Genomic DNA, 20,472 nt, shown 5'->3' on the forward strand with positions numbered 1-20,472 from the left:
TTTTAAGGAAAGCTCCATTTATTCCTATGTTTTGTGTTGGTTTTTAATAGAATTGAATGTTGGGTTTTAGCAAACATTTTTTCTGAACTTATTGAGATAATTATATGATTTTTGTTGGTTTTATTATCAATATAGTCAATTATGTGATAGTTTTCCTAATATTCAATTAGCCCTGCATTCTTGATGCAAATCCCACCTCATTGTATTTGTAGTAATAAGTGATCTTTGTGATATATTGCTGATATGTTACCTCTTTGCTAGTAAACATTTTTGCATCAATATTCCTTTAGGAATATTGGTCTGTAGTTTTCTTTCTCTTCTTTTGCTCTTCCTGGTTTAGGTATTGGTAGCATATTTGTGTCATTAATTTGATAGGACTCCTTCTTTGGTTACTTTTCCAAATAGTTTATATAGTATTGGAATTATATATTCTTTAAATATTTGGTAGAAATCACTTGTGAATCCATTGGGTCCTGTTGATTTTTTCTTAAGAATTCATGGATGACTTACTCAATTTCTTTTTTCTAAAATAGTTATTTAATTATTCTTTTGTTAATCTGGACAATTTATATTTTGTAAATATTCATCCATTTCACTTAAATTGTTAGATTTATTGGCATGTAATTGGACAAAATAGCTCCTCATAATTGCTTTAATTGTATCTTCATTGATGGTGAATGTACCCTTTTCATTTTTGATATTGGTAATTTTTAAAAATCACATTAACCAATGATTTATTTTATTGGTTTGTTTGGTATTTTTTTTCTGAAAAATCAACTGATAGTTTTATTAGTTCAGTAGTTTTCTTGACTTTTCAATTTTATTGATCCAGTTTGGTATCTGGTATTTAATTGGAGCTTTAAAATTTATTCTTTTCTAGTTGTTTTTTCCCCCCTTTAGTTGCATACTCACTTAATTGACCTACTCTATCTCTGTTTTATTAGAGTAAGCATTTAAAGATATGAACTTTGGGGCAGGTAGATGATACAATGGTTAGAGCACTAACCTTGAAGTCAGGAGGACCAGACACTTAACACTTACTAGCTGTGTGATCCTGGGAAAGTCACTTAATTCTTAACCCTAATTGCCTTGGAGGGGGGGAAGATATGAACTTTTCTCTAAGTACTACTTTTGCTTATCCCATAAATTTTGGTATTTTAAAAAATTGCTGTCATTCTCTTTAATGAAATTGTTTCTGTGATTTTTTTTCCTTGACTCATTCTTTATGATTACACTTTTTAGTTTTAAACTGATTTTTAATCTATGTTTCCATGGCCCTTTGTTAGCTATAATTTTTATTGCATTATGACTTTTCTTCATTTTATACCATAATAAAAGATCATAGATGACATATAATGTTAAGAAAAAGGTATGTCCCATATTGGATTGCTTGTCATCTAGAGGAGGGAGTGGGGAAAAGGAGGGGGAAATCTGAAACACGAGGCTATGCAAGGGTCAATGTTGAAAATTATCCATGCATTTATTTTGAAAATAAAAATCTTTTTTAAAAATTTAAAACTAAAATAAATGTTTGGTAGAATTCACTTGTAAGAAAAAAGGTATGTTTCTTTTGTTCTCATTCAGTTTTCTCCAGAAGTTTGTCCTAATTTTTAAAATATTCTATTATTTCCTTAATTTTCTTCTTCTTCTTTTTTTTTTTTTTATCTAGTTTTGAGGAGAAAGTTGAAATCTCCCACTAGTATAATTTTACTATTTCCTCCTGTAATTCATTTACCTTTATTTTAAAAAAAAGTTTAGATACTATAATCTCATTCTATTTCTCCCTTCCCCTTTCTCCCAGAACATCCTTTTTTCTTAGGCCCCTCCCCTTTTTAAATATCAAACCTATCATAATTAACTCATACCCATGACATCTCATCTGTCTATGTAGACTCCTTCTAACTATCCTAATAATGATAAAGTTCTTAGGAGTTACAAGTATTATCTTCCCATGCAGGAATGTATACTGTTTAACCTTATTGAATCCTTTATGATTTCTCTTTTCCGTTTATCTTTTTATGCTTCTCTTGGGTCTTGTATTCTGCTGTCTTTGAGACAACTGTTTTTATCGTAATACCTTTCCATCATGCTACCCCACTGAGATATTTTTTATTTTGAATTTTGTCATCTCATATATTAACTATTTCACCAAGCTTTGAGTCACCTGAAAATGTGATATCATGCCATTTTTGTCTTTGTAAAAATCAGTCACAAAATCATTGAAGATCATAAGGCCAAGGACAAAATGCTGTAGCCTTCCACTAGAGACCTCCTGCGGAATGTACATCAAGTTGTTAATGACTGCTCAGTTGTTCTAATTCCTCTTTCTATTACTACTACAGCTAATAATAATTTACATTTACCTAGTGCTCTAAATAGAAAAATTTTATTTTATTTTATTATTTTTTTAATTCTGACACATAGTGGTAAATGTTATGATCCCCCTGTGGAGATTGCATCTCAGAAAATTTAAATGATTTAGTCATTACCACAGAGCTAATAAATGTCAGAGCCTGAATTTGAACCTTGTTTGGCTTATTCTACTTTAACACTTTTTCTAATATACTACACCAGCTCTGGAATTATTTTTTTCCCAATTAATAAGAATTTGTTTTCTCTCCCTTGTATCTCTCCTTTCTACTAGGGGAAAAGAAAAACTCTTACAAAACAAGTTTCCATAGTTGGCCTGTCTGAAATTTTTCACTATACCAACTCAAAAAAAATTAGCTAGAGATAGGATTGATTCCAGGTCTTTTCTATCTGGCTTCCTGAAATTCCCAGCCTTTGGCCATATTTTCTTCTTATAGTGTCAATTGAAAAATATGTTGTTATTTAGATATGACATTCTCTTGTACATATTTATTTGCTGAGACTTCTTCTAACATTCAGTTTCACAATAAATGTTTTCAAAGGAAACAAATTTATTCCATGTATTCTGTCTCTGTACTAGCTCATTGTTCTTTCGTATGGCTTGGAAGTTAACCAAGAAAATAGGACACATTGTCTCTCGGTTGTCTTGGTGCCATTTTGAGAAGTCATTTTATAGTGCTTGTTAGTTTGCTGAACTGTTTTGTTTTCTATCTTTGCTTAAATTTGATAGAAAAAGCCAGTTTAATTTAGTCTTTTTCTTCAAATTCATAATGTTCTTTTTAAAAACCAGTAAAAGTTGTGTTAGCCTGTTTGATATGTGTTCCCTTTCATCCACCCTCAAATAGGCTGATGTGGGTTTTTTGAAGATAGGGATTTTATCATTTCACTATTAAAAAAAAATTTTTATCCTCAATACCTGCCCTACTTCCTGGCACATAAACATAGAAGGTACTATTAAATTTTGCTTAATTGCATCAGGTGTATCATTCTGTTTCAGTAAAATTTAATGTTTACAATGTTTGGGGCATTTCTTCCTTTAATGGTGGGCACAAGTGATGACTTTGGGAAAAGAGCTAAAAAAGAGCTGACTTCTTTGGCCAATAGAATGTAATCCTTTGGCTAAGCATTATTTCATCGATATCAACCAATATCATATTTTTGGTAACATATATTAGTGGAAAGAGCACTCACCCAGGAGTCCAACCATCTCATTTTACAGATGAGATCATTGAGTTCCACAGAAATTCAGTGACTGACCCAGGTTATACAGGCCATGAGGAAGAATTTGTATTGATGGCAAGTCCTCTGTGTCCAAAACCAGTGCTCTTTCTGCTACTTCATGGCACACAAGTTAGAGGGCTGGAGATCAAATCCAGGCTGACATAAAATAGCCAGCTGTGGGATTGTGGGCAACCTCACCGAGCTTGCCTTGCTTCTGTCACAGGTCAGCGAGATAAAGCACTTTAAGATCATCGAGGGCCTTAATGTCAACTATTAGGAGAGAAGCTTTTCCTATGATTTTATTATTATTAAGGTGTTCCAGGTGAAGAAACTACCTCTATCACTATAGATCGATGCTTATTCTGTTACTTAAAATCTTGGAATGTTGTCTTGCTTTGAGAGGTTGATGTTTTACTCAAATCAGCCATCCCATATATATCAGAAGTAAAACTTGAACCCATATTATCCTGACTCGAAGACCAGCTCTCTTTCTGTTGTGCCACACTAGCTCCTTGTGAGTCATTATTATAATATCAAATTTTACTATGTGAAGTTTTTATTTTATCCTGTAGATTATTGAGGTAAGTCATAAGCATTATGTTACACGTTACAGAGATAACTGGCCATGTTCTGAGCTAAGCTTGACTAAGGCTTTGGACTCTGGTTTGGAATGATCTACATTATGCTAAAAAAGAGATTTATTTAACACTATTTAACAACAGGAAGGATTTTTAGCAAAGATAAAGTTTTGGTTCATTTGGGCACAGCTCCCCTAACCCTTCTACAGAAGATCAGGTATATTGATTCTCAGAGTAGCAGGGACTCTTAACTTGCTCATCCTGATGTGCTGGATTCTTTTATGCATTAGGCCATCAGGAAGCTATGTCAATATTTCAATCCTTCATCTCCTGGTCCAGTTAAGTCTTAAGAATAGTTTCAGTGCCTTTTTTGGGGAAAACTAACTTAGCCAACATAATAAGAATATTAGCAGATGTTGCAAAACTATACTAACCTATAAGGAGTATATTTTGAGTGTGCTCCATCTTGTCTCTTGATGGAAAGGTCCTTGATAGAGATCCTTCTACTGCTTAAATGACTTTAGTGGTATCTACTAAATAATCTGTAAAAGGTAGCATTTTGGCTGAGTCTTGAAGTTAGCTAGGAATACTAAGAGACTGAGATAAGTAGGAAGAGAATTCCTGGCATAGTGAAGAATATTCCAGTGTATTATTCATTTACAGCAGGGCTTCTTAATTTTTTCCACTTGCAATCCCTTTTCACCCAAGAAATTTTTATGCAACCTTGGGTATACAAATCAAACATTTACTGATAAAATATCATAAATAAATTTATTTCAAAACAATGATATACATGTAATTTTATCATTTATTAAAAATGAAAGCAAATTTGCATACTAATGAGATGGGAAGTGCTTGTTTATTTTTACTTGATACCTTTTACTGTTGCCAAATTTTTCATGAACCCCACATGGGGTCATAACCCACAGTTTAAGAAACTTCGATTTAGAGAATAGCAAATAAGCAAGTATTACTAAATTGTAAAATACATAGAAGGGAGTAATATATTAGAAGACTACAAAATCAGGAAGGGGACACGTTATGAAGAACTTTAAATGCCAGAGGAATTGATATTTAATCTTGTAAATAATGGGGAGCCATTGGAGTTTGTTGAATGCATTAAGAAAATCACTTTGTCATTTGTATCAGGACTTTCTCATTTTTTTCCCCACTCACCATCCCTTTTCACCCAAGAAATGTTTATAGCCCCAGGCATATAGGTATATAAAATAAGTAGGCAAATCAAACATTTATTAGTAATAAATCATAACTTTTTTCATCACCCTCATATTTAATTACATGATTCCATATGAGATTGTAACTCCCAGTTTAAGAAGCTTTGGACAATATAAAGAATGGATTGGAATTAGGATAATGTTGGGGAGACCAAATAGAAGAATATTTCAGTAGTCCAAGTGAGAAATGTTGTGGAGATAGAAATGAAAAATATTTGGCAATAGACTGGAATAAAAATGATGACTCAGAAATGACATCAAAGTTTCAAGGCATGGTGACTGGAAGGATGGTAGTGCCCTCAGTAAAAGGGATAATAATAACAGAAAATTTCCAGTAACAATAGGGAAAGTTGAAAAGGGATGAGTTTGAGGGGAGAACAATGATTTCTGTTTTGTACATTGTTTGAGATGCCTACAGATCATTTACTTGGAACAAACAGTAGACAATTGGTTATATAAAATGTGACAGGTAAAAAATGAAGTAACTTATGGAACAAAGGTTCAAGCTTCTGAGCATATCACTTGATTAAGTAGTGCATGCTAATTGCCCAAGAAATAGGGAACAGTCACCTCCTTCAGCTTTGGCACTCAGCAAAGAGTCTAGGGTTAAATATATAGATTTGGTAGTTGTCTATATAGAGAGAATTGAACCCAGGGCACCTTATGAGATCATTAAGGGAGGCAGTGTAAAAGAAGAAAAGAGAGCTTTAGGGAACACCGTTAGTAGGTAGGTGGGACATGGAATCCAGTAGAAGTTACTAAGTAGAAGTGGTCAGAATAGGTAGGAAGACAACCAAGAGAGCATTTTATCAAGAAAATCCAGAGAAGAGAAATTATCCAGGAGTAAGTGTTTTTTAACAGCTCCAGCTGCTACAAGAGAGATCAAGATGAATGAGGATTAAGAAAAGGTTATTACATTTGGCATTTAACAGATCACTTTGGAGAAAGCTATTTTAATTGAATGATGAGGTCAGAATCCATATTGCAGAGGATTTAAAAGAGAATGACAGGAGAGAAAATGTAAACAAATTGTGGAGAGCTTTTCCAAGAAATTTAGGTGAGAAGGGAAGGAGAGCTAAGAACATAATAGTAAATGTTTGATCTATATCAGATTGTTTGCTGTCTTGGGGGGCAGGGAGGGAGAAAATTTTGGAACACAAGGTTTTGCAAAGGTGAGTTTTGAAAACTTGTATTTGGAAAAATAAAATGCTATCGAGAAAATAGAAATGGATATATTTATTTGAAGGTTTGGTTGGAAAAAAACAAATTTTTAGACATTCAAATTAAAAAACTAAATCATGGGAAAGCTAATAGAAACAGCTGATCTAGAAGAGATGTCTTGGCAAGAAGAAATCTCTTCATCAGATATTGGAGTAAAGGGGTTAGTAGAAAATAATGTCAGAAAAGGGAACGGGATATTACCAACTAATGGTTTTAATGTGTTTTGGTCAAGTGTAAAGTGATGTTCTCAGGTGATAAGACTGAGGGAATCTTGAGGAGAAGGTTTGGACCATCTCTTATACTGACTGGGATAGAGAACCAGTTAAGTAGGATTGACTTGCTACTGTGAGGGCCCAGCTGAGACATTAGAAATTTGGTAGCAACCCAGTGAAAATATTTTGTGATTTCTTCCAGCTTTTGTTCAAAATTGAAGTTGGAATGGAGAAAGACTTGAGAGTAATCCAAAGATTAGAGTTTAACAAGGCTGATCGCAGTAAGACAAAGAAACGAGATTTAAGAGTAGAGGACACTGTACCAAAAGCTCAAATTTGGGACTGGAAGAGAATATAATCTTGCAAGAGGGTAATGGCCTGATAAAGTTCTGAAAGATGGAGGTCCTGGTAGAACAAAGAACATGAGTAGAGGTCTTAAGTTATAGGCTACAGGCTTATGCACATTGGAGATACTCAGGAAATGTTAAATTGAACTTTTAATCTGTGTGAATCTCTTCTTGGAGCTTCTCCAAATAGAATAAAAGTGCTTTATGTGTTTTTTGAGAACTTTAGAAAATTATAGAAAATATGAACAAGTATAACTTTATGCAGTCTTGATCTTACTAAAAACAAGGCACTGATGTAAATGAATAGTTGAGTTTTTGCTTTCATCTGAGAATATACTGATCCCCCATTGTAAACTGAAGGAACAGAACAAACTTACTACAAAGTTACTTTTTGATAGAATGTTTCACAATCCTACTGCTTGCCTGAAACAAGGGCTCACTACTAGAAAATGGACACAAAGTTATGAATGAACTGCTTAGAGGTATCATCTCATCACTGGGAGGAAATCTGCAGCTGCCTCAAACCAAAGTTTTTTTTGTCAAGCAATCCTGCAAGATTTTCTCATTTCAGATTATGTGGAACCCTGCAATTTGGCGCTAGTCCAGCACTTAATGAATTGTCTGAGTAGAAGTGCTATGATCATATGGATCCCTCTTACTTTTCCGTTCACTTCAAAGTGCACTTATTCTCAGATAGATCATCTCATCTATGTAGATGCTCCCTTTAGGGATGCAGATGGCAACTCATTTAAGTCTCTCCATACTGGGGGAGCTTTATTCATGTCTTCCCACAGATTTACCAAGCGAATGCAACAAACGTGCTGAGAATTTTCTTTCTTTTGTATCAGATAAGTGGGCTTACTGCTATCATTGTTGACCATTGTTGATGGTCAGTTACCCTTCATTCTTACCATATAACTAGCCCATCTTTTCTCAATCATATATATACATACATATATATAATACACATATAATTTCTTTAATACTGAGTTATTATTGTGTATTATTTATCTTGATGTAATTAAAAGGAAGGTGTAATCAGAAAGGCTATTTACTTCTGTGAAATTATTCTAAGAGTAATCTATATAAGTTTTGAAAGTGTAGATGTTGAAAATATGAGAAACTGGTAGGCTTTCACAGACACCTTCACGGTCCTTTTGGTTAATTTTAAGAGTATGAGATTTTTCCTTATAGACAATTCAAATTTGTTTTGGTTTGTTGAATATAGTTTGACTGTACATAACATTTAACTCATTAGAGCAAAATGTCTTCTGTACATATGTTGAGATTCTTCAAGGACTCCTTGATGGATGTCGTTGCAGAGAGAGAGCTCTCTTCACAGTCTCCGCCCCCTCAGCCCATTTGCCATAACCTGGTGGGCCACATAAACGTCCTCAACGGGCTGCATCTGGCCCACGGGCTGGAGTTTGAGAATCCCTGGTGTAGACTGTGGCATGCATTTAGAGTTAAGTCACCAAATACATGTATCTTGAATGAAAGAATGTGCTGGATTATACCTGGGAAATTATGCAATACTAAATTAGGGGCTCTCACTGCACGTACTGAAATAACAGCACTTGGAATTTGAAGAGCTCAAAAATTATCATTACTCATTTCAGTTCCTTGCTTAAAAGCAAATGCCTCTTCAGATGATTACATGGTACATTTGGAGAATGGGGGGGAGGAGAATATTGACATGCAAGGCTTAAACATCTGAAAGAAACTTATTAAAGTATCTTCTTTATAGCTAGGTAGAGATCAGAATAAGATGCTGTAGACTAGTAACTTCAAGCTCAAATAGAAATAGATCTTTGCAAATGGTATATTGACCCAGAACACCATAAATTATCCATAAAATATCCCCATTTTATTATATTTTTAGTTATTTTCTTAAGCATTTCTCTATTATATCTTAATCTGGCTGAAGCTTCTTTGGGGACTATTGTCCTTCCATGGACACCTCGTTAGATATCCAAATCTGTATTCAAAATGGGTCTATGGTTTGGCAGTTCCACAAAATCGGTAAGGTGACGACAGTTCCTTTAAAGATAGATATCCAGCTTTCCTTTTTTATACAAGAAAAATCCCATCTTTGATATATTTTAGGTGGTCTCTGCTTTTGGAACATTCCAGAATAAGTGAATGGGAAGCAAAGCATCATTTGTTACCTTCATTGCCAAATCATCACTTTGGGACCTTTAAGCATACCAGCTGCTTAAGGGAGATGAGAATGTGGGCATAGATTGTTTCCCAGTATTATATAAGATTGGCTAACAAGGGATTGGAGAGGATTTTATCTGTGATCCCACATGCTGGGATCTCTTGGAGCTAAAGTGTTAGTGAGCATAAAAGCACGTAGATCAGACATTATGGAAAGCATTGCTAGAGTTTCAAGGTTTTTTTTTGACTCTACCACAATACTTTGATTCAAAGCTGATCAACTTGATATACTCCTCTTTCCTGTGCCTTTGCACAATGAAGGTGGAAATATATTCCCTCCTTACTTCTACCTCTTAGGATCTCCCATTTTCTTCAAGGCTTAACTGAAGTGTAACCTCTTTAAAGAAGCTTTTCCTAATTCCCTCCAGTGATTTCTCTCCTTAGCCCAACAAGAGGGGTAGAGGTAAGGGTATATCTTGTATTTATCTAGGGACATAGTGTGTATTGTCAGTAGATTATAATAAGTCCTCTGCAGGCAGAGACTGCCTCACATTCATATTTATACTCTGGTGTCCAGCACATGAAGTAATGGGTACTTAGTGTCTATTAATAAATAATAAACTACCCCCTGACCTGGAACTTATTTTTTTTAATTTATAGTTACATTTTCTTATGACAAAATAGACCTTTTCCTCCCCCCCAAAAAAATCAGCAATGAGGTAGCAAAGAATTTAGACTTTGAGGAGGTGCCCATCTAGAAAATTGATGAACAAGTTATGGTACATCACTGTAATGAAATACTACTATGCTTTAAGAAAGAATGAAGGAAATCATTTCAGAGAAAACATGGAAGACATATGTTAAATGATACAGTATGAAGCAGGAGAATGATTTAATATCTTAATGACAAACAGCTTAGAAAGCCTTAATACACTGATTAGCATAATGATTGGCTACTACTCTGGGGACTACTTATTACCAGGCTTCCCACCTCCTGATCAAAAGGTCTGGATGAATTAATACTCTAATGCAGAATGAGCCATGTTAGAATATCATTCTTTCTTTCTTTTGGACACAGTGAGGAAATTGATATTCTCTAATGGCCTAGCCTAGTCCCCTTCCAGCTCTTAAGTCTATGATTTCTATAATGCCACAATCTCCCTCCTCCCAGATCTTGTCTCTTCATTGGGAAGGGATTAAGAAGCATTAAGACAAGGCCTGGTTAGGAAGGGCAAGAATAAGAAGGGTAGACTTAAGAGGCTCTGCTTTTGGAAGAAGTAGAGACAGAAAATTTACCCTGGAGCATCTGAAAAATTTTCCTCTTGAAATTTTGTAATTTTGAGAAGAGAAGTAAAAATTGCTGAGCTTTTAGAGTTCCCATATATGAAGTATATAGTTGGGCAAAATGAAAGTCAAAGTATTTTGAAGTTTACTTTTAGAAATGAAGCACAGGACTCAATAGAGTCTATATATAAATATTTAGAGGGATAGCACAAAAGGCCCAATGATGGGCCTCCATTGACTCCTTCTAGCCTAGGCCAGTGTGCATAGATTCTTGGGGACTAGATAGTTGGGATCTTAATTTTACATGGATGCTCATAAAATTAATGACTTAAGAACCATTAAAAAAAAATGGTGATCCAATTTGTCTACTAATATCTCTTAATTATAGCTTTTAGACATGGAAGGAATCTTTAAAGTCATCTAATTGTCTCATTTTATGAAGGAGGAAACTGAACTCTAGAAAAGTGAGTTGCCTATGATTACAGAAGTAGATGTGTAAGGTTAGACTATGAGTGCAGCAAATTGCTAAGGCCTTCAGAGAAGACAAACAATATGACATGATCCCAACATGCATTCTTGCCTGACAACTTTATGTGAAGGCTCAGAATTTAAATGCCAATACCTCCAAAGATCTTTTCCTAATTCCATGAACTTTTCTGCCTCAGATCTAAAGTGCAGCTATTACAATTCTCTTGAAGTACTCATCTTGCATTTTCTATTGTCATATTTTTGTGTTTTATTATATTTTCTATTATATATATTCCTATTATATTATGTGGGTGAAGGTAGTACTACACGAACTTTGTAATACAGTGCCAAGGCTACAGGTTATTTAACCTGAAGCATAATTAAGACTGAGGCACTAGAACTTTCTTCGCCATTTACTAACTGTCCAGTCTTTTAATGAGTTTTTAAACATTAGTTTTTCCATCTTCATAAAACATCAAACCCTGCATTACTGACCTCAAAGTTTCTCTGAGGATTAAGTGAGTCCAGGATGATAAAAATGTTTTGAAAAACTAAATTTTTCATAAGATCCATAGCTGAAAGAGACCTTCTAATCAAGCACTTTCACTTAATAGATGAGGAAACTGAGGCTCAGATAAGTTAAGTGATTTGCCCAAAATCACAAAGTAGTAATTGATGATGTTGTAATTCCTTTTGTCCTTGATTGTACTCATGGATTTTGTGTCAGCTATTCAGGTTTGCTGCTGTCAATACCCTCCTTTCCAGGGGTCACAGCCTCACACCACAGATACAGTTCTTGGGCACTAACCCAAAGGAGGATCAAGTCTGTTCACATGTAATACATGATGCATGGACAAAGATCAGGTGATCTGGCTTCCTAGATGTATGATCAGATAAAGGGTGATCTCACAGACTTGTAACTGGTAAGGTGATGGGCAGCTTCTTTTACCTGTACCTCAAATGAACCCAATTTCAGAGTCACTGTCAAGTCTATGGCAGTTGCTTTAGAGCAAGAAAGTTTGTTTTATTTGCTTACCTGCCTTTCTCCTCTTTATATTTCCCAATGTAATCAGCAAAGAATTTCAAAAGTAGCCTCTGATTTTATTGTTGTAGCATGTTTCCAAAACAAGTTTTAAACCCTTCTTGACTGACTGTGTTGAGAAAAGTCACCCCCTGGTGGCCAAACTTCATGAATCTTTCCACACAGATTAGAAAAACAAACACAGAAAAGCTTTTTTAAACTTAGAAAGTCTTCTTATTCTTTACTGGAAGGGTCTTCAAAAACACGGAGTCACTTCTATTCTAGAATGAGGCATTTGAAGACAGCTTCACTGGAAGACGACAAGGAATGTTAGAAAATATAGGAATAGAAAAACAGTATTTGGGGGTGACAAGTAGAAAATATAGACTGTAGTAGCTATCTAATTAAAACAAGAACTCTAAGATGAATCTTTGGAGCCAACAGAGAACCTGTTTTTTGCATTTTAGGTGTGATGTATATTTGTACAGAGGATGTTTTCCCAGATAAGCGCTTACAGCAGCTAATAGCTCTACAGCATCAATTGAGGACAGATGTTCCAGGGGAGATCATCAAGAAAATTAAATTTGGCAACTCTATCTTCATTGAACATGCAGCAGACATAGTGAGTACCCTGTACCTCAACAAGATATTGAGGGGCTGATTAATTTAGATTTCAAGGTAAATGGGAGAACTGTAATTCTATACCAAGGTTAATTAATTGGGGTGATCATTTTTTATTGTGTAGAACAGAGATTAGCAAACTACTGCCTGCTTTTATATATGGTTTATGACTTAAATTTTTTTTTTTTACATTCTTTAACAGTTTTATCTATACAAAACCAGGCAGAACATCAGATTTGGCCCTCTGGAGGTACTTTGCAAACCTCTGTTGTGAAGGGTTGTCTTATTTCTTACGTTATCTTATCTTAGAATCTTTACTAGTCCTTACAATTACCAATAACTTTTTTTCCCCAAGCTAAATGTTAACCCAATTTAAACAGGAAGCAGTAAATATAGGGATCTTGGGAGAGTATGTCAACTGGCAGAACTAAGTCAAATATTTATAATTTTTTTATTGCTTTATAATTTTTTTTTTTTACTGGATGATTGGTCATCATCATATTAGCCAAGATCCATGTAACACTTATTTTGGTACTGTGCTAAGCGCTTTACAGTTATTTCATTTGCTCCATATAACTCACTTTGGGGATGGGTGTTTATTAGTATTACCCCCATTTTATAGACTCTGAAGGAGAATTTAACTATGGCCACTCAGCTAAGAAGTATCTGAGACTGGATCTGAATTCAAGTCTTTCTGACTACAGGCCCAGTACTCCATCCAATGCACTACCTTCCTCTTAGTTTGAGGACAAGATGAATTTGTATTGTTACAGTATATATGTATGTATGTATATGTGTGTGTATGCACGTGCATGTGTCTACATATAGTTTTAGATTGCACACCTTAAAGTAAATTTTGTAGACTGTATTATTCCTAATTACATACATGATGAACTATATACAAACATATCTAGAAGTTACATTTCATAGCTTATTGAGTGAAGAATTTAGTGTGAAAAAAAGGTAGTAATAATTGTCATTGGAGAAAAAGTAAAATTTCAACAGAGTGAGCCACCTTCAGCTTACTTAAAAGTTGAAAGTACATTGAAACAGTTTTAGTGCTACCAAAGGAACCTGTCCCCACATGCGTTCCAGTCCCCTTCACCATTCCAGATAGCAAAGCCAAGGAGCCAGCATGACTGTAATTGGAAGCTGAAAACTGAGTTTCAGTCCTCCCACTCTATGGCCTTAAGTAAATTAATTCCCATCTATATGAGCCTTAGTTTTCCTAAGAAGGCAGTAGTCTAAATGGTCTCCAAGGTCCCAGCCCTGACATTCTGTGGAGCCAAGTCTTGGGATCCTAGACTCACAAAGGCTGGTGCTTAGAATAATAAAGAAATAGAGAGAGCATTTAGTCTAGCCATCTCATTTTACCAAGAAGGGCCCAGAAGTCCTAAATAAAATGATTTGTTGAGTTTGGAACAAACTTGGGTAGAGAGTCTAATATGTACATTTTCTTCTCACCTCTGGCTCTTGAATGGAATAAGGAATTTTTAGGAGGCATCTCTATTATAAGGATTCACTTAATTTAAAAATATTTCTACATAAAGCTAATTTTGAAGAATATAAGGTATAGAGCACATAAAATTTAATTTTAAAAAATTTACAGTAAAATACATTAGCACACATAGCTCCAAATGAAATAACATAACAGGATATCATACACAGAGGAACAGTCCTTTCCAATGCAGATTCAGTACATGGCAAAGCCACAAACTTCAACCCTGCAGTCAGCCCCACAGAGTCTCTAGGAGAGTTGAGGGAATAAATGATGAAAAGGAGGAAACCAGCAGAATTCTCTTTTAAGAGTAGAGCTGAAATATACAAAAGGTATTCAGGGACATTGACCAACTCGCCCAGATTTGTCTTGTCACCTAAAAAGACTCACAAAGGTCATGGTCCTGTGTGATCCTGACAAATCATATAAAGATTAGTAGCAAGTCCCACAGCAAAAAGTCATAATGAAACCTTGTTAAATAACCACCAGCTCTCAGGTGATTGCTCCATGCTTTGACTATAGCCCTACTGGCTCCAGATGGGACGGTGTTCCCAGCAGCGAAAGGTTACAAAGACAGCAGCTGTGCCCTTTGTGGGTCTTGGGAGAACGTGGACACTTCTGACAGGGAGGTCACTGTGGAAACTTTTCACTGAAAGAGAAGACAGCATCAAAGGAGATGGACGCTGTTCTGTGTGGATGTAGCTCTAGGATTCCTGAAAAATTCCCCAAAACATACTCCCACAGGCCTTTGCCAGGGCATTTCGATGCCTATAAGAAAAAGGTCTTGGGAAGCTATTTGAGAGGTCCAGGGCAAGCTAAAGAAATGATGAATTGCTTCCCAAGCTTCCAAGCAGAGTTTTCTCACAGCCCTCCTTAGGTGGCCAGGACCAGCGCCTACAAGGTCAAAGTGCCCCATTGACAAGTCACTGTATCCTAAATGCTCCATGTACCTTTATTTCCTATTTGACATGCTAAGGAGTAGTTATCCAGTCCATGGATGGTCCTTAACCCTTAGGCTTTCATTGTTCTATGTTCCCTACCTATAGTGTTACCAGGGAGCTAGCAGGGTTGTACAAATAAAGGAGTGACTGTCAAATCATTTCTTTGACTATCTGGCTGCTCTGACAAAAGGTTTAGATGAGTAAACCTGAAGCTAACATGAAAAAATAAAAATTTTAGGGATTAATCAACAGTATTCCTTCTTCTATACTAGAAATTTTTAGGGAAAGATCATGCATGTATCTTTTACTGATACATTTGCAAAAGTAAGCACATTTCTGTAGCGCCTCATGATGTACAAACCTGCAGTAAGTAGTAGGGTACAGCCTGGCTCCAAGAATGCCAGCAGATGCGTCTCAACAGAGAAAAAGCTTTATTTCAGACTGAATCTAATCTCATTTTGCTGTCTTCCACAGGAGATGACATGTACAGATTGACTTCTCTTTCCCTTTTTGCTGCTAAAAGAACACTGTAGCTGCCCCTCAAAAATCTTGCTTCCCTACCACCAATAGGGACAGTCCAACCCTCTGTTAACTCATCTGTAAAATGAGGAGGGTGTGTAGATGGTCTTTAAAGCCTCTTCCAGCTTTAAATCTATGATCCTTTAGTTTTACTAGATTAAGCAGAGGTATTTCAGGTTTCACATGATTTGCTCTTCCTCTCCAGTCTCACTTTCCTGTTGCGATGTGGACCATAAGTGATGGTTCTATTAATTCAAGGTCTCATAAATTCTCAGAAGACCTCTTTGAAGTCCTGAAATAGGAGGAATCATAAAGTATATGCCTCACAACTCTGAGGTAGAAGTATTGCAAGTATTTTTATCTTCCTTATAATTCTAAAGAAACTTAAAGAACACGTACTTGTATTTGAGTTTTGTATATATTTGTAAGTGTGAGTGCTATTTAAAAAAAAAAAAGTAAGCTTTGTTAGATCTGAGATTGTTTTACTTCTGACTTTTGTGTCCTCAGCACTTAACACAAAGTAGGTGCTTTAAAAATGTTTTAGTGATTGAAAAAGCACTAGCCTGCTTGTTACTGCCACCATGCTCGATTCCTTCCTTAATTAATTACTTGAACATAAGTTCAAATGAGGGACCCTGAGCTAAAATCTTGAGAAACTGACTGTAAACTGACTACAGGGCAGTGTGCATGGCTGCCTTGGGGCAGATTTGTTCCAAGTTCTGGCAACTTTAACCACACCCTCATCTCATAAGCATGTCCATGCATTTGCACACATGCACCCCTCCAAAACAATAAAGGGAACAGGAGGGGAGGCCACTCACATTAATGGAAGAATCTTCTAAACCACTACTGCTGCCATCATTTTCGACAAAAATGGGTTCTATTGGAGACACCCTGGAGATTTAAACAAAGAATTAAATTCAATTAATGGGGCTATCAACCAGACAGACATAACATAGTTTGTCAACACTTGAGCTTGCTCTTCAAGTCAATCTACAAAAGCATCAAAGAGAAAGCTCAAGGCATTCTGAGTAATGGCTATAGTGTATTACCAGGCCCTCCCTTGTGTATGTGCAGAAGTCATATATAACCTTCCCTTCAAAACAATACAGCCCATAGATTCATGGGGACACAGACAGTTCTTAATTGTTGACATTTTTATTAACTAAACATTTTGCTGTAAGGGAGGCAAAGCTCTCTCCTCCTAATAGGCCCTACTTTCCCTGAGCCTGCTCTCTTGTACACTTAGCCCAGAGAAAGACCCTGTCAACGTCCATTGTCAAGTTTTGTCTTACTGTCAGTTTTCCTCACTGGATCCCCTTGAAAGAGGACTTGAATAGAATCCCATCTAATGCTCACCATCACCTTTCCAAGCCTTTGTTTTTCTTATCTACAAAAAGAAATGTGAAGTAATGTGTATAGTGCTTTGTAAACTATAAGAATTATACAAATGTTGTATAGGATTTTTTTTGTTATCAGCAAGCTAGAAGCTTACACCGACACCCTAAACGAATGTAGAACTGCTGGGCAATATTGTCCAGCCTCAGAGTGGGGTTCTTAATCTGGCACTTTATAAGCTTATTTTAAAAATATTTTGATAATTGTATTCCAGTATGGCTATTTTCTTCTATAATTGTGTGGACTCTATGCATTTAAAAATGTTGTTTTGAGAAGGGGTCCATAGATATCACCCAGACTGCCCTTGGGATACACAGTATAAAAAAGATGATGAAGCCTTGCTTGAGAGTTGCCTGATGCACTGAGAAGTGCTTACTTACCCAGTGACAACCCAGTCAATTCCAAGACCTTTTAATCATGAGTCTGGTATTCCCATGGATAATTATAATTTTCTTTTATTCCAGTCATTCTCTCTACCCCTTCTCTGGTATCTTGCATTAACCATGTCAAATTTCAGTTGAGGATATGAGAATTAAGAGTCTACTTGAATCTGTCTGTCCTCCATTTTAGATTGTCAGTAACCAACACTAATTGTCCTGGGGAGTAGCTATTAAAGTACAGTTCTTTGGACCAGATGGAATGATATTGAGTAATTTCTTCTGGTCTCCTCCCAAACAGAAATTCACAGCTGCTAGAGAAAAAAAAAAAAAACCCACAACAGAGGATTGTAGTTGGGACAGTTGAGAATCTGACATAAAAGATATCTTCTTTTCCCTTATGTCTTAAGAATTTAAGATCTAAAAACTGGGATCCAAAGAATCCGTCTTTCTGTATGGCAGCCAGTTCCTGTGTGTCTGGGCCCAATGACAGGCAAACACCAACTTCAACTTGAACTTGTTCATGCCTACTTTACCAGTATGTTTTCCCATATGTTTGCTGTCACGTTTCTGGGACAGTTGTTTGTCTAGGGTATCAACCACTAGGGTATAAGTAAGGACCTGCTACTTAAGGCTGGGTTATGGGCTACAGTGCATGTTCCCACTGCTCTCCCATTCTTCCCATTCAGGACACGTTGTTTGAGTGCATTGCTAAGAGAGCTCCCATCTTGTTATCTCGGGGAATGGTCCGCTTGATCATCATTGACTCCATAGCTGCTCTGTTTCGCTGTGAATTTGGTATCCAGCAGTCCATTACAAAAGCCAAATATTTACAAACCCTTGGGGCAAAATTGCACCAATTAAGCAGTGAATTCCAAAGCCCAGTATTGTGCATTAATCAGGTATGAATTTTCTTCACCTACAAATGTGTTTATGGAAAAATGTTCAGTATCTGTAAAAACAGGCTTTTTTTTTTTTTTTTTTTTTTTTGGAAACAAAGGGGTCAGTGGGAGGAAGTAACCTGGCCCTTTGTTCACAACATCAGAGAGTGCCATCAGATGCATCTTATTTTATTTTGCTGTCTCCCACTGCTGATCTTATCCAGATCACTTTCTGTCTCTCAAAAAACCATTAGCACCTTGGGCACTCCCTGCCATCATCAAGTACAGTCATGTTATCATTCGTCAATCAGCCTTTTAAACAATAGTTAACAGAATGCAACCCAATTTTGTATTTTCCAGATAACAAGTACAGTGGATGAAAGAGGCCTTGCTGGAACGAATATGGAGTAAGTACCACTATATCAGAACTATTTTGATTAGTAATATTTCTGTGTTATTGTGAAGGGTGCTTATCCTTGCATTAATTTAGGTATAGGAAACTATGATAGCTAAATCGAGTTAGCTCAATTGAGGAGAAACTACTAAACCAAAAGCTGCATTCAGCAGAAATTCAGAAACTGAAATCCAACAGAAAACATATTGGGGGTATTTATGATTTTTTAAAAGATTAACAGAAAAACCCCAGGAGTGACCAACTGTTCCTATCTTGTTTTTTAGTGTACTTGAGAAAGTTTCTCCAGCCCTTGGAATAACCTGGTCCAATCAACTACTAATGAGGCTGATGGTCAGTCGCCCATCCTATGAGTTTTCCAGAGATACAGATGCCTCAACTGCTGGAACTGTTATTAGGACACTGAGTGTTATTTTTGCACCACATCTGCCCCAGTCCTGTTGTCACTACATAGTCAATGCAGAAGGTGTAAAAGGAATAGAGTAAGGTATAGTTAAATCAGTTTGAAAACATGGGAGAAATACTTTAAGTGAAAACTTTTATTAATCCACAGTTTGTTTATATGCCTTTGCGTACTACTACTAAGCTCTATTTTCAGTTAAAATAATAATACTGAATAGTTTAATATCATTCTCTTAGCTTCATGGGTTAGTCAAGACAAGAGAAGATTAACTTTTTGTGGGTTTTTTTAAATGTTCATTTTTATGGAATATTTTTCTAAGTTATTTTACTTCTTTCATTGATATATCCTTGCTGTGAACTAAAATTGACACTCTGACCTTTGGAGGACTGAGAACTATCAAGGCAAAGGCCACTTGAGAGATGTAGCAACCTGAGGAAAGAAATCTGTCAAAATGCCCAAAACAAAAATTATGATTTTAGTCTCCCCTCACCCCCATCTTTAAACTAGTCCTTATAATAGTAAATAATTTTCTAGTGGCTCTGAATTACTTTAAAGAATCAAATATATTTATTTAACATTCAAAATATTTAACTTTATGGGCTGACTTCATATAGCTTCCTCATTCTACCTTCTAGGCAAAATAGCCCAAATGTTATCTCCCTGCCCTCCCTGTAAATGATACTCTACTTTGGTGCCTTAGTCCAAGCTATCCCCATGTTTTTCCTCCTTATTGAATCCTTAAACTCCTTTTTCAAGTGTCCAATTAGGTGCCAAAAATGCAAGGCTTTTTTCCTACCTCCTCCTCTCCATCCTCCATGATTAGTGCTTTTCTTTAGCCCTGTAGAGTTCTCTATACTTATTAAAGTTCCATCCCTCTCCTCCTGTCTTTGAGGACAGGTACTCTTCAGTTCTTTTATCTTTGTAGCCCTACCCCTATGCCTTGTACTGAAGGTGCTTAATAAATATTTGTTGAATGGAAGTTGAGGTGTGCTCTAAAGACTCTTGGTATCTACATTAATTCTTGCCACTCTAATGAGAAATGAAAACTGCCCATTCAGCCTCCCTCAAAACCCCTGCTCTCTTCTGTTTCAGTGATCATGAGTATTTGAACTAATGAAGAGTGAAGTAAGCTGAGCTAGGAAAACAATATATATATATATATAATAACATTGAAAATGAAAAGAACAACAAAAATATTGTATCAATATATCAATTTCTAAAATATTAAAAGAAAAAGTAAAAAAAAAAATCAAGTGACTGAATTTAGGTTCTAAGTGTTAATATCAGCTGGAACACATGCTAAGC

The 20,472-nt window shown here is 35.8% G+C and overlaps 2 protein-coding genes across 19 annotated transcripts in view; one reads left to right on the top strand and one right to left on the bottom strand.

Moving 5' to 3' along the window:
- The window catches only part of LOC141556663 (DNA repair protein XRCC3-like), a 44,898-nt gene extending 24,752 nt beyond the window's left edge, over window positions 1-20,146 (top strand). For all 6 annotated transcript variants that reach the window (XM_074291171.1, XM_074291168.1, XM_074291172.1 and 3 more), the window contains 4 exons: window positions 12,585-12,739; window positions 18,161-18,373; window positions 18,713-18,759; window positions 19,031-20,146. In XM_074291171.1, coding sequence (XP_074147272.1) covers window positions 12,585-12,739; window positions 18,161-18,373; window positions 18,713-18,759; window positions 19,031-19,250 — 635 coding nt within the window. In that variant the 3' untranslated portion in view covers window positions 19,251-20,146. The remainder of the gene's footprint in view (window positions 1-12,584; window positions 12,740-18,160; window positions 18,374-18,712; window positions 18,760-19,030) is intronic.
- Window positions 14,305-20,472, bottom strand: part of LOC141556660 (kinesin light chain 1) — a 65,130-nt gene continuing 58,962 nt past the window's right edge. For all 13 annotated transcript variants that reach the window (XM_074291141.1, XM_074291156.1, XM_074291146.1 and 10 more), the window contains 2 exons: window positions 16,518-16,590; window positions 14,305-14,885 (listed from right to left, as the gene is read on the bottom strand). Coding sequence is in view for 7 of the 13 variants with exons in the window: in XM_074291146.1 (XP_074147247.1) it covers window positions 14,883-14,885; window positions 16,518-16,590 (76 nt within the window). In the remaining 6 variants the exon portion in view is untranslated. The remainder of the gene's footprint in view (window positions 14,886-16,517; window positions 16,591-20,472) is intronic.

This window comes from Sminthopsis crassicaudata, chromosome 2, assembly GCF_048593235.1.
Source record: "Sminthopsis crassicaudata isolate SCR6 chromosome 2, ASM4859323v1, whole genome shotgun sequence".
Classification (NCBI taxonomy): Eukaryota; Metazoa; Chordata; class Mammalia; order Dasyuromorphia; family Dasyuridae; genus Sminthopsis; species Sminthopsis crassicaudata.